Source organism: Schistocerca piceifrons, chromosome 10 (assembly GCF_021461385.2).
Source record: "Schistocerca piceifrons isolate TAMUIC-IGC-003096 chromosome 10, iqSchPice1.1, whole genome shotgun sequence".
Lineage (NCBI taxonomy): Eukaryota > Metazoa > Arthropoda > Insecta > Orthoptera > Acrididae > Schistocerca > Schistocerca piceifrons.
In genome coordinates, this window is record NC_060147.1 from 135929368 (window position 1) to 135942919 (window position 13552).

Sequence of the window (13552 nt, forward strand, 5' to 3'; positions counted from 1 at the left end):
TTCTGTGTGAATGACAAAATTCAATGGTATCTGAAATTCTGATATGCATATACACTCCCAATCGTGCATTGCGTAAAAGGACCTGGAGCTGCAGAACCTACCGACCACTAACATGATTACCAAGGAACACAATGGAGGTAGCTGCGACTGATCATCCTTCCAACAATTCAGGTTTTTCCCTTCACCTTTCCTTATATGACTTGTGCTGTACCTTGCAGATTAACCAAGTAATAACTTGGAATTCTTTTTCTTTTATGATGACTTTCGAGGAACATGCTTGTCCTTTTGTCCAAGTAATTTGAATGTGCATCTCTCAATGAAAAGAAGGAACTATCTATGAAAACAGATGTCTATGGATCCTGATTTCTTTTGTAATAGAAGTATTCACACTCTCGCTCTCTCTCTATGGCAATGGGATAAGACATGTCATCTTTATGGTTGAGAAGTATTTGTGAAATACATGAATTGTGGTTGAAACTATATTGATTTCATTGGATTATTCCAATTTTAAGTAATGTGTTACTCACTAACAATGTCGAATAAAAACTATAATAATTAAAAACAAGAACTATAGGTGTTTATCTGGAGTTGGTGGTATAGTAATTGTAAACAACATTTTACACTGGCCTGCTGTGTATCGAAAGTATCTTAGTAGTTTACAAGGAATTACATATTTGTTCTGAATACGTAGAAAACTTCTACATCTACATCTACATCTACTTCCCCAAAAAATGTCAATTCTAGAGTTATTCGGGTGTGGAAGATTCCAGAAACCACATCGCATTTATTCTTTATCACGCGATCCTTACAACACGATAGACTCACAACCAATTGTTTCCGAAGCAGAATTTTAAGAATGATTTGTAACAAAATTAGTCCAAATATTTCTTTTCATCAAGGAACAGATCAACATACCCTAGAGTGTCTCAGAATTCCACTGAGATTTTACTAACTTATCTAGTAACACCGTAAACTCATTTTCCCTGAGAGCTCCTGGTTTTCCAAGTTTTTGGCAGACAAGTTACCAACCTGCTACTGTTTCTCCACCAACCTGGAATCCGAAGTGACAGCCTTGTTAGTGTCTGGCTCCTCGAGCAGGCGGCGGTACTCCCGCGGCAGCAGGACGGCGAGTGAGTCACGGTCCCTGACGTGGGAGAAGCCCTTCCTCCTGAGCGCCTCGACGTCGTCACACGACAGCGGGCGTGGCCGCCTCTTGCCGCCGGTCGTGCCGACGGCGACAGTCGCGGCAGTGTCAACCTTCTGTGGGGCCAGCAGGAAGTCGAGCTCCCTGTGCCGGTGCTTGCGCAGGAACGCCAGGTCGGGCAGCGTGTAGTTGGGGAACAGCACCCACGTGCGCCGCTTGTGTTCTGCCAGCGTCTGCACCGCGCGGCTCAGCGTGCGCGGTGACGGCGGCGTGCCCGCGCCCACCTGTGGGGTGTCGTCACACTCGATGTTGTACCTCTCCGACAGTCTCTTATTGTCTCGGACATTTTTATCTGACCGACTGATGTTCGGGTGCAGAGATTGCCCAGTCAGTATAGGCAGGGTGTGGGCATCATTAGGGGACATTAAATTACAAGATGCAATTTATGTGGACCCAAAGGAGGTTTATTCTGGCTTTGGAGCCGTAAGATTCCGTGCTGAGATTTGCTCCAGAGTTAAGTCGAGATTACAATATCGGAGATGCGACGTAAGAAATGGGGCGGGAGTCAGAGAAGAGATATTAGTGACTACCAATTCTATGAGAAATTGCACCAGTTTAGTAGGAGGATAATGTGACTTTTGGCCGACACAGGAACAGCACACCAAACTTCTAAGATTCATCTATTAATATCTGATAAAGTATCATTCAGACTGAACTTTTATCATGCTGAATACACTCTCAATAGCAATCTTTAAACAACTTATTTCAGATCTCAAGCTTAGAACACTTTTTATTAGGATTAGGATAACAATATTCAGACGACTTACTCAGTGCACCTTCGCCTCCAGCTGAAAGTGCAATGCAAAGTGAAGTGATTCAGTCTATCTAGTCAGTTGGGAAACAGGGTCAGACGTAACGGTTCGCATTACGGGCCGCACGATCTCAGATGCGCTCTGTACAAAACTGTATTCGATTACCACTACTCTGTGTGCGAAGCAGAGAAGAATGGAGTGCCAGTGTGTATTATTTTGTGAATATATTTCTACAATATATAGATGAGTGACTGCCTCTAACATTATCTGTGAAATGTGAGACATTTTAGGTGCTTATATTCAAAACATCTTACTAGTTCTCACATCTGTTTGGCAGTGAACTTTTTAGGATTTACAGATTCCTTTTGAAGCGAGCTTTCCTCTGACTTACGTTTTCTCTATTCCGAGTGTATTTACAAGTCATTTGAGAACACCTTTCATTACTTTGTAGTTTTCAATAATACTGATTTTCACTTACATTCCAGCAAATACTTTTATTTTCTCACTTTGGGTGCTAGTAGTGGTCCACAAGCTCTTCACAATGACACCTGAATCAATGTCATAACTAAACCTGTTTATATAACTTTACAATCACGTGCATGTACCTGCACTGCTACCATAACATCAAAGGCAAAATAAATACTGCACAAGTGCATACAGACATGATCCATTCACTGCGGGCCTCTTAGACATCACTGATTCAAATTTGACAGTATTTTGTCACACCGATGAGTAAATAATTTCCACATCAAAAGAGTTAATTCTATAAAATTGTGAAATGAAAATATTGTGCACATTTGATAATCGAAAACCTTGCAGACACCTTTTCAGGTACATAAGGATTCTTACACTTCCATGACAATAAACATACTACATATTGGTGTATGTGGTTAACAACACGGGTGAGTTCAGGATGAATTCTGAGATTCACAACCACAATACTAGAAGTAGAAATTTTGTACACAGGTTATGTATCACTCTCCAGGTTTCAAAATGGACTTTTATACTTTGGTGCAAAAGTCTAAAGCTGCTAGCCAGCAAACATCAGGTAGGAAATTTAGAATCCCTAAATATTTAACAAAAAAAAAAAAAAAAAAATAAAAGAACACCTCACTAGCCAGTTCTTCTACAATGTATCTGAATACCTGGACTCAGCAGAATTTACATTCCTAACTAATATTTGTATCAGATATAATCTGATTTTCCCAGTACGTAGATAGCTTATAGTGTAATGTGTTTTGTTTGAAGTATTAGACAATAACAGTGGCTGAGTACTATAGGATGAGGAATAGTGGCCTTTTTTTCAAAACAGGTATTTTTCATCTAATATACACATATAAGTACTCTAGAAGTAATTACTATAATTGCAAGTTTGAGTACATTAGCACTAGTCATAATTTGTTGTTAGTATACTTCAGAAGTAGCCAGCAGTTGCTTTTTCTGCCTGCATATGTAGAACTTCAGTCATTCCAAACTCTTCTTCTTCTTCACGAAACACAAGTCTGGAAGACATATAGCCAAATGAACAGATCAGTTCCTAGAGGTAAGAAAAGACTGGGAAGATGTCCAAGAATAAGGTGGGCTGATGACATCAGTAAACAGGCAGGAGCAAAACGGAGGCATGTAAATGACAACTGTAACACAGGAGGAGTCAGGCGGTGGACTACAGTGAAGCAGCGGACTCACATTGCGAGACTGGACGACGCTGGTCTGTGTCGCCCTCTCTTCAAGTGCCCGGCTGCCGTTGTTGTTATCGTGGCAGCGGATGTGGTCGAGGGCGGGCGGGATCTGGACCGGCAGCGACACGGGGACGTACTCCTCCAGCTTGGACACGCTCTCCGAGAGCTGTTCCACCGAGGAGGAGCTCTCCGACTCCTCCGTCTCTTCCCGTATCAGCTCCGGCTGCTGCTGTTGGTGCACGATGCCGTCTTTCACCGGAGGCCCGACCTGCACAAATGGAGCAATATAGTGTTGTAACACTGGAAGAAAGTATGTACAGAACGGACTTCACACTTATTCACAGAAGCAGTCACAAAAGGCTCTACAGGTATATTATATAACAGTTTATATTATATAACAGTTAATATTAGACAGGAGCAGTAAGCAGATGGCAGACTGCGACAGTAAGTAAGCGGACGGCAGGTGGCAACAATACGGATCTAATACCGACAAACAAATTGCACGATTTTATTTTTAAATTTTGGCATTGCAATTTCAGGCATGACAAAATGAATATTTCTTGCTTTAGCATCTATCAGACTTAAAAATATCGTATGGCCCATCCATTAGCTGAGTATATGTATTTCAGGCATTTTTTTATGTACAAACATAATCAAAATATCGTATATGGTGACTGACAGCTGTTTAAACGGGTTCACATGTTATTACAGCAGCTGTTATCAAACAGTCAACGTGTGCAATATTTTAATTTTATTTACAAAAAAATTGCCGGAAACATCACGTGCCCAGCTAACAGAGACAATTCGTGTGAGGACAAGAATTTATGCCTGATAATAGGTCATGGCTGCAAAATACTCACAAATTATTAACAGAAAAATGTAAAATCTAGAAGCCAACATTGAGGAAGGTTAATCACAGTTCCAGAATAAATGCAAAAACACAAGAGGCAATACTGACCCTATGACTCATTTTAGAAGATAGGCAGAAGAAATGCAACCTAATTCTATGGCAATTACAGATTTAGTGGAAGTGTTCAACAATGCTGACTGGACTACACTCTTTAAATTTTAAAGGTAGCACAAATAAAATACAGGGAGATAAAGGTTATCTACATCTCAGATGCAAAACCATGTTGCAGTTATAGTAGTCATAAAGGCCATTAAAGTGAAGCAGTAGTTGAACAGGGAGTGAGACAGGTTTGTAGCCTATCCACAATATTATTCACTCTATACCTGAGGAAGCAATAAAGGAAACCAAGGAGAAATCTGAAAAGGAAATTAAAGTTCAAGCAGAAGAAATAAACACACTGTGGTTTGTTGATCATATTGTAATTTTCTGAGATATGGCAAAGGACTGTGAAGAACTGTTGAAAGGAATATACAGTATCACAGAAACAGGTTGTAAGATGAACAACAACAAAAGCAAAATAAGGGTGATGGAATACAGTCTAAATAAGGTGATGCTCATGGAATGGAATTACATTAAGAAATGAGATACTGAAAGTAGTACACAGATTTTGCTATTTGGACAGTAAAGTAAGTGACAATGGATATAAAACAGACTGTAAACAGCAAGAAAATCATTACTGAAAAATAATTTAGTAATAGTGAATATAAATTTCTGGAGGTATTTATCTTCTGTGCAGTCTTGTACAGGAGTGAAGTGTGGAGGATAAGCAGTTCAGTCAAGAAGAGAAGAGAACAGAAGCTTTCAAAATGTGGTGCCAGGAGAAAGATAAAAATTGAATGGGTAGATCGGATATGTAACGAAGAGGTACTGAACCAAACTGGGGAAAACATTTGTAGCACAATCTGATCAAAAGAACAGATTGGTTGATTGAATCATCTACTTGGGTAACTGAAGGGGCAGGTAAAAATTGCAGAGGTAGCGCAAGTCTCTAAAACAATACCCCGTAAGTATGCATGCATATAAGTTGCAAAGGACAGACTACCAAGGCAAGCTGCATCAAACCAGTTTTCAGAATGAAAACCTCAACAATGACATGTCTAAAAAGTTTGATGCTCTAAATAATGAAACTTCTGCTGCATTTCATTTGAAAATACCTGAATGCCACTATGAATCTTTTAAAAAATTTTTGTTTGTCTGGTAACCCCACACAAGAAAAATTAGCAAACTGTTTGACAACACATGAACAGATATTTTCTCACCCCAATAATGATTTTTAGGTTATAAAGCTGCTATGCCTACTCTTCTAATAATTATCAACACATGATATATGATGTGCACTTACTTTCAGACACAATGGACAAGTATGAGCACACTATTATCAGCGATACAGGGCACTGCGTACATCAAAGATGTATTTGCACAGAGTTTAAAAACACGTCTCTCTTTGCAACATTGTTACACCAAAGTCAGCTACACCTCGGCAACCACATTCGTTGTTTGCATCCCTTCCTGCACTTGCGACAAACATCTCTACATATGTATTTGCATTGTCTGCTACACCGAACTTTCAGCTCACACTTCAAATTGTCTACTCACATAAGAGCTACACAATGATAACTGAAGAGGGAGAGCTAAAGATCTATGGCACCACATTAATAATACGTGACAAAATAAACGCGTGAAGAAAGAGACGTAGGTAGTCATCACTGGTAGAGTGAGAAAACTTCAAAACTTCCAACAGACTTTACACAAAATTTCAAATGTTTGTGAAACTTTTTCTCGTCGATTATCCCACAAAATGATGAAACGAAAAAAGTTTGTCGCATATCGCATTTTCGCTGCTCTTGCAATAAAACTTCAGCATCAGAGACGGTGTTTTAATTTATTACTTCTTTATTACTGACTATGTTTGAAAAACAGTTTTCAGACGGTATCCGCACATACCTGCAAAACTTTATCATCGTGCAACACACATTTCAGGAGATAGGGTGTCAGACATTTCGATGCTCGAAAAAACTTGCCTTCGTTTAATATGGAGTGCATATACCCAGACTATATTTAATCAGTTTTTTTTCACTGAGAGCACTTAACGACTTCCAACAAACTTTAAGCATAATTTCAAGATGTTTCTAAACTTTTTCTCACATTTATGTAAAACATTTGTAAATTAATCATATATCTGAAGCTGTTTTATACATGGGTGTTCGATTCTTTAAGGGATTTGGGGTTTACTGGTACTACACAAGACGGGACAGGAATGACATGATGAATCTGAAAGACTGTTCTGGTGTTCGTAACTTCACTAGGATATTTCCGTCCAATTCTGAAACACTGAAGAATACAGTAGGACCATTTGTTTCAAAGAAGGACACAAATTTCAGAAAAGCAACTCCTGCGAAGAACAGACTTGCTGTTACTCATTGGTTTTTGGCAACTGGTGATTTCTATCAAAAGCCCTACATATTTATTCCAGATTTCGAAGAAAGCTTTATCTTAAACAGTTACTGTAGTTTGTGAAGCATAAACACTAGTGCTGCATAGTGGCATTTTGTGGTAGCAGACCAGAAACAGTGTTCCTTTGATCTGTACTGACACAGCCATGGAACACTGTTTATGAACAGTGGAAACTCCAGCTAGGAATATCAACAATGTATGGAAACTGAGATTGCTGCTTACTGTAAATCTGACTCATTACATTGCAGCTCGAGCTCTGACCAAAGCTGCCAGACTTGGTGGTCATGTGTCTGTCAAGTGTGCTCGCTTGTGTGTACAAATGGTGTGTTCCTCTTTTGCTGACAAAAACTGTGGCCGTAAGCTTTGTGTAAGTGTTTTGATTGTGCCCGTCTGCAATGTTATGTGTCATCTTAACAGTAAGTAGCAATCTATCTTTCCCTACATTTCTGAACACTGTTTTTGTGTTCACATCATGTTGAGAACATCTGTAGTCTCGTACTAGCTGCGAACAATGTTGCGAACGCTGTTGCAGAGCATGTTTCGCTCTCTTTGTAAACACGCCTTAAGAATATGAATCTTGTACAGCAATGCAATAGGAAAAGGGGGAGAGGTTTCGGCAAATATGCCCAATCGTGGTTCTGCCAGGCAGCAGAAGTTGCTCGAGGCAGAAGGGTGTACACAGCATTAGCTAACTACTTAATTTTGTGTTCTGCCTTACAGCAGGTCTTGTCATGGGGGAAGCCTTGTCAGAGAGATCCACCGCATGAGCATCTACGGAAGTGGTTCCAGTGGCAGTTTCCCGTCGCCTTCCACTGATGATGATGAAGCAGAAGTCTCCGACCCAGCCGGGAATCGAACCTGGGGGCTCTTGGCGTGACAGAGCGCCATGATGATTAGGTAACTAAATGGAGATTAAACTTTCGGGATTCCCCTGATAAACCACAGGGTTAGCTGATAGCCATATGATAGCACGAAGACAGCAGGCTGTTCAACCTCAGTTCTACCCTTAGATTACCGGTGACCGCAATGCCATAAAATGTGACACTGTTGCTCACACGAATAATTTATGCTCTGCATGTTATTATACTAAAATTAAAAATTCCAGTATCTGTAGAAGTCACCTCAGTGTGTTCGTAGGCTACAACACGATACCTACCAGGCTATCTTCAAAGCAGCAGGTCGAGTACTCGTCACCGCCTGTGACATTCCCCACACGGACCCAGTTGTCGACTCGGGGGTCTGCCGCCTTGATGCACTCGGTATTCCTGTTGCCGTTGTCCGCAACCGACCGGATGGCATCGGTACTGCCACTGATGATGTTGTTGCTGCGGTTGTTGTTGTAGCAGCACACGCTGCAGTCATTCAGTGAGCAGCGGTGGTTACTTCCACTCGCTCCCGATTCCGACTGGCTGCAGCTATCTGAAAAATTAGCACCACCCACACATGGAAGATGTTTTCAAATTAAATAATGTACATCAGTGTGGTGAGTGTGTTCTGCAATCTACCTTTCTCTCCTCAGTCACCTCTGCAATAAGTTGATCACAGTTACGGTACTCTTATGGAGTAGTGAACCTTTTAATAATAATTCTATGTGGGATCGATCCAAAGCCCTCACATAATTATAAAAAACAGTCATTTCTGCTTTCAGTTGTCTTTGAAGTTAGGGTCTATCTATCACATCTGTTTTCCAACAGTCAAGAGGGACAAGACAAATGTGGGAGAACATGTTAAGTGTCATTATTTTTGTCTGCTAGTACGAGTGTGTGTATATTTGGATGCGAGATTTCTGCCTGAGGATCAGTAATATTCGACACCACAATAGCAATTAAAAATTTAAAAAATGGCAGCTTTGAGCAGAAACAAACTTGTTTAATTTTAGTAATAACATTATTATTCTACGTCATTTTGAGACTGCAGCCAAAAGTTGTAAACTTCTTGACTCGCTATTTTGGTTGACAACCAGGCAGCCATGTTAGTGAATTTTATCACAATGTTTATATCCAAGACTGGTGGAATCCTACACATGCATAGATCTCTGCTGCACGCGTGTCTTCTGTTGAACTGTGAGGCACCTGAGCTACTACGGTGCACACACAACTGCGTTACTACTCGCACGTCATCTATCGAATTACACACGCATGGAGTTAAAATTTGGCGGTTAAATTTACAGAATTAACTGTTATTGGACGCAGGAGGCACTGGATGTGTAATTTTGTCTGTCTGCACAATGTAAAGAAATGAGCACGTCCCACGTCTTAGGCAGCTAAAAGCCGCCATCCTGATTAATAAGGTTTTCCACCAAATGTATTTCCACAGATTCCTTATGACCATATTCCAAAATTTTTGTGTCTGAACACTCCGTGGAATGTCATTTGGAAATACAGTGCTTGACTATGGCTTACATGGGTTGCAAAATGTGAGTGACAATTTTCTGTGCACATCTGATTTATTTGCACAGAGTCTGCCCAATGGCCCAATGTAGACTTTCACAAATTGACAAAGTACTTTGTTTTCCACAAACCCGAATTATCATTACTTTTTTCTTTTTTCTTTCTTTATTTAATTTTTTTTTGGGGGGGGGGGGGGGGGGGCGTGAGAGGGTGGTGGGTTTAGGGCGCAAAACATCTAAGGTCATAGAAGCATAGAATGCTGGGACCGTGAGGTAAAAATCAAATCTCTTTTGTCATATTACTGCTTTTAAAAAAACTTAAAACACAAGCCACAGCTCGCACATTATCTGCTAAAATGTCCGTCAAAGCAGGCGGCAGCCCGACACTGAGACTTAAGTGGTTAAAATAGGGGCAGAGGATCAGGAAATGTCTGACTGTTAACGGCTGGCTACAAAAAGGACAGCTAGGTACAGGGTCGCCACTCAGCAAGTAGCGGTGACTAAAGCAGCAGTAACCTATTCACAACCAAGCTAACATTACTTCCTCATGGGGCGGGTGGGGGGGGGGGGGGGGGGCAGGAGGAAGTCGACCAGGCTGTTGGGAGAGGTTTGACTTCTCGTAGCTTGTTCCCATCAAGGGAGCAGCAATGGTCACGCCAAAGTGATACGCCGATAGAGACAATTATGATTATCTTGCAAGGGAACAGAGTAAGAGGCGGGCAGACTGAGATGGACTGCGGCATCAGCAGCGTCATTCCCAGATGCACCAACATGGCCAGGAACCCACATGAACAGAACTTGGGCTCCCCCATCCGGGAACAAATGGAGGCAGTCCTGGATCCGTTGAACGATGCGGTGGACTGGATCTAGATCATCCAGACTCTGAAGGGCACTGAGGGAGTCAGAGCAGATCACACAGTGAGTGCGCTGATGCCTCTGGACGTAGTGAACAGCCTGATAGAGGGCAAAAAGCTCTGTGGTAAAAACTGTGCACTGCTCAAGAAGCCGGTATTGAAACTTAGCATCTCCGACGACAAAAGCACAGCCAACACCGTGGGCGGACTTGGAACCACCAGTGTACAAAAATATGCTATCGGCAAGTTGTGAGCGAAGTTCGAGAAATTTGCAGCAATATGTCAGATTGGGAGTCGAATCTTTCGGCAACGAGCTGAAGTCAAAATGAATGCAAACCTGTGCCTGGAGCCGAGGTGGTGAAGGGCTCTCCCCCATTCGGAAAGGGGCAGGAAGTGTGAACCGCAGCTGCCGAAGCAGCTGACAAAAGCGGACACCGGGAGGCTACAGAGAAGAAACCTACATCTTGTATTGGTGGTTCAAGAAGGTCATCAAAAAAAGGGTCAAAGGTTGGGTGCCCTGGCATGGAAGAAAGTCGACACGCATACCTACTGTGTATGATGTCGCGCCGGTACGACAGTGGTAGTTCACCAGCTTCTGCGTATAGACTCTCAACTGGGCTAGTACGGAAGGCACCAGTGGTGAGACTGATCCCCAAATGGTGGATTGTATTTAGACGGCGTAAGATAGGCGGCCATGCAGAGGAGTAGACAATGCATCCATAATCCGACTTGGAGCAGACAAGAGATCAATAGAGGTGGAGGAGGACAGTCCAGTCAACTCCCCAAGAGGTTACCACTCAATACACGAAGGACACTGTGGGACCGGGTGCAGCCAGGTAGGACACGTGGGGAGATCAACTGAGTTTCCTATTGTATGTAAGCCTTAAGAATTTCATTGCATCCACGAATGGGAGAGCATTTTGGCCCAGTCACAAGGACTGTGGAAGAAATGCCTCGCACTGCTAGAAGTTGACACAAACTGATTTGGTAGCAGAAAAGCGGAAACCATTTGTGACACTCCACAAATAGAGATGGTCCAGACAACATTCAAAACAGCGTTGCAGGAGACACGTCCGCTGGGAGCTGCAATAAATACCAAAGTCATCAACGAAAAGAGAGGCGCCAATGCCAGCTAGAAGGCAGTCCATAATTGGGTCGATGGCTATGGCAAAGAGGACGACACTCAGTACGGAGCCCTCAGGCACCCCGTTCTCCTGTGAAAAGGTGCGGGATAAGGAGGAAGCCACACGTACCCGGAAAACTTGGTCTGTCAAAAATTCCTGGATGAAAGTAGGAAAATGCACGTGAAGGCCCCACATGTGCATAGTACATAGAATGGCTGTCCGCCAAGAGGTATCATAGGCTTTCTCCAAATCAAAGAACACGGCCACTGTTTGTCGCTTCTGCAGAAAATTATTCACGATGAACGTCAACAGGGTGACGAGATGATCAAGCGCTAAGTGGCACTTTCGGAACCCACACTGAGCATTAGTGAGAAGAGGGTGTGACTCCAGCCACCACACTAATCGACCATTGATCATACGTTTCCATCGTTTACTGATCCATGCATGTCATATATACTCCCACCAGGCAAGCGGCAGAATATTTGTGATAATTGTTTTGAAGCCAGCAGTAACACGAACGTGTAACAATACACCTGAGGTGGTTTTCAATAATAATTACAATTCACATTTACTGCATGCTGTATTCCTGGAAAATAATACAGGAATGTATCGTTCTTTGTTTACAGCATTCTGTACACCGTTTATAATAGTGGAGAGCTGGCAGTAAGAGGGATGTGTGTCACAGTAGTGAACATGAACAAATGGTTATAGCTCTTGAGGTACGCATTTTAGAGCCCTTGGTGTAGATATTTTTTGTCAAGCCGTGCATTCATTCCAGTTTATTAACTCCTACGCATACTGCAATTTTTTCTAGGCTATTCTGGTGCGTAGTTTCTGCAAGAGTATTACAATTATCAGCAGCAGGAGTAGGAGTTGCAGTAGTAATGTTATTAGTTTTTCATCTCATTGGCATTAGATACTATCAAATCATTTTTAATTCTATCAATACCATATTATTGCAAACTTATCAGATTAAAATTATTGTCATTTCTAAAACTATGATGCAAACAACACTGTGTGCGTGTGTGTGTGTGTGTGTGTGTGTGTGTGTGCGTGAAACCCTGGTCTGATGTAAGAGAAGGCCTGAAATATACGTAAACGTTATAACAGGAAACCTTCTACACGGGCCCCGGATGCTACCTGTGGCGATGCTGGAGCCGGTGCGCTGGCGCATGAAGAGGCGAACCAGACTGAGGTCCCCCTCGCCCACGTCGTACAGCCGCACGCAGCGCCCTCCGCCGTGCGCCCCCCTCCTGGGTGGACACAGGTCCGGCAGGGATCTGCTCTTCAGGGCCGCCCCTGTTGCTGTCGACGTCGGCATCGCCGGTGCAGTGTTGTTGTTACCTGTCGGAGAATTGCCTACTGTCATGACGCACTAATTTATGTTTCTATGTTTCAAGTAGTAAAGATAAGGTGTGTGTGTGTGTGTGTGTGTGTGTGTGTGTGTGTGTGTGTGTGTGTGTGTGTGTGAGAGAGAATGTACAGGGTGTCTACATGGACAAGGAAAAATAATTCCCGGATTTCCCGGTTGAAAATACACTTTCTCCTGGATGAAAATACACTTTTTCTCGGCACTTATCAATCCTTTTATGGTTTATGGTTTTATACACCGGCGTAGAATTTCCCAGCACTTTAGAAAATGAAACTCAGGGGAAAAAAAACACGTTTTGGAAAGATCTTTGATGTGCAACAACGTATACACTGCATATTTCCGTGTTACGAAGGTATAAATTCGAATTTCACCAAACACCGCATGTTACTTTCCGAACCATTAAAATTGAGACTGCGACGCGCTTTTGTAAGCCAGTCACAGCTCATGTCACTTAATCTCGCCAGCTGATGACAGCATTTGACACGTAATGTAGTCAGCCAATAGCAAGATCACTCTTAAGTAGCGCGAACACACAAATAAGAAAAATTAATGGCTTAAATTAATGTACAATTGTTGCTACAAGAAAAGCAAAGCTATCACATATAATATTGGTCTCTAAGATTAATAAGCTGCAAGAGAAGCTAAGCTTCCACATATATTGTTGATCTTTTTTGCGCATCATACATCACGTAATTGTGCCAGTAAAATTTTTTAATAACAACGTAAATGTCTGATTTTATGCACTCGAAATTCTTCATATGGTCGTCCCCAAATAGTTGTTTTTAAATGATAGTCAAACACTCTGTGATTTAAG

At 42.1% G+C, this 13552-nt stretch overlaps 1 protein-coding gene across 1 annotated transcript in view; it reads right to left on the bottom strand.

Moving 5' to 3' along the window:
• LOC124718772 overlaps positions 1-13552 on the bottom strand; it is a 243763-nt gene that overhangs the window by 78550 nt on the left and 151661 nt on the right. Inside the window, 4 exon segments of the mRNA XM_047244384.1 lie at positions 1052-1428; positions 3643-3903; positions 8156-8418; positions 12507-12710. Of these exon segments, the coding sequence (XP_047100340.1) occupies positions 1052-1428; positions 3643-3903; positions 8156-8418; positions 12507-12710 (1105 nt within the window).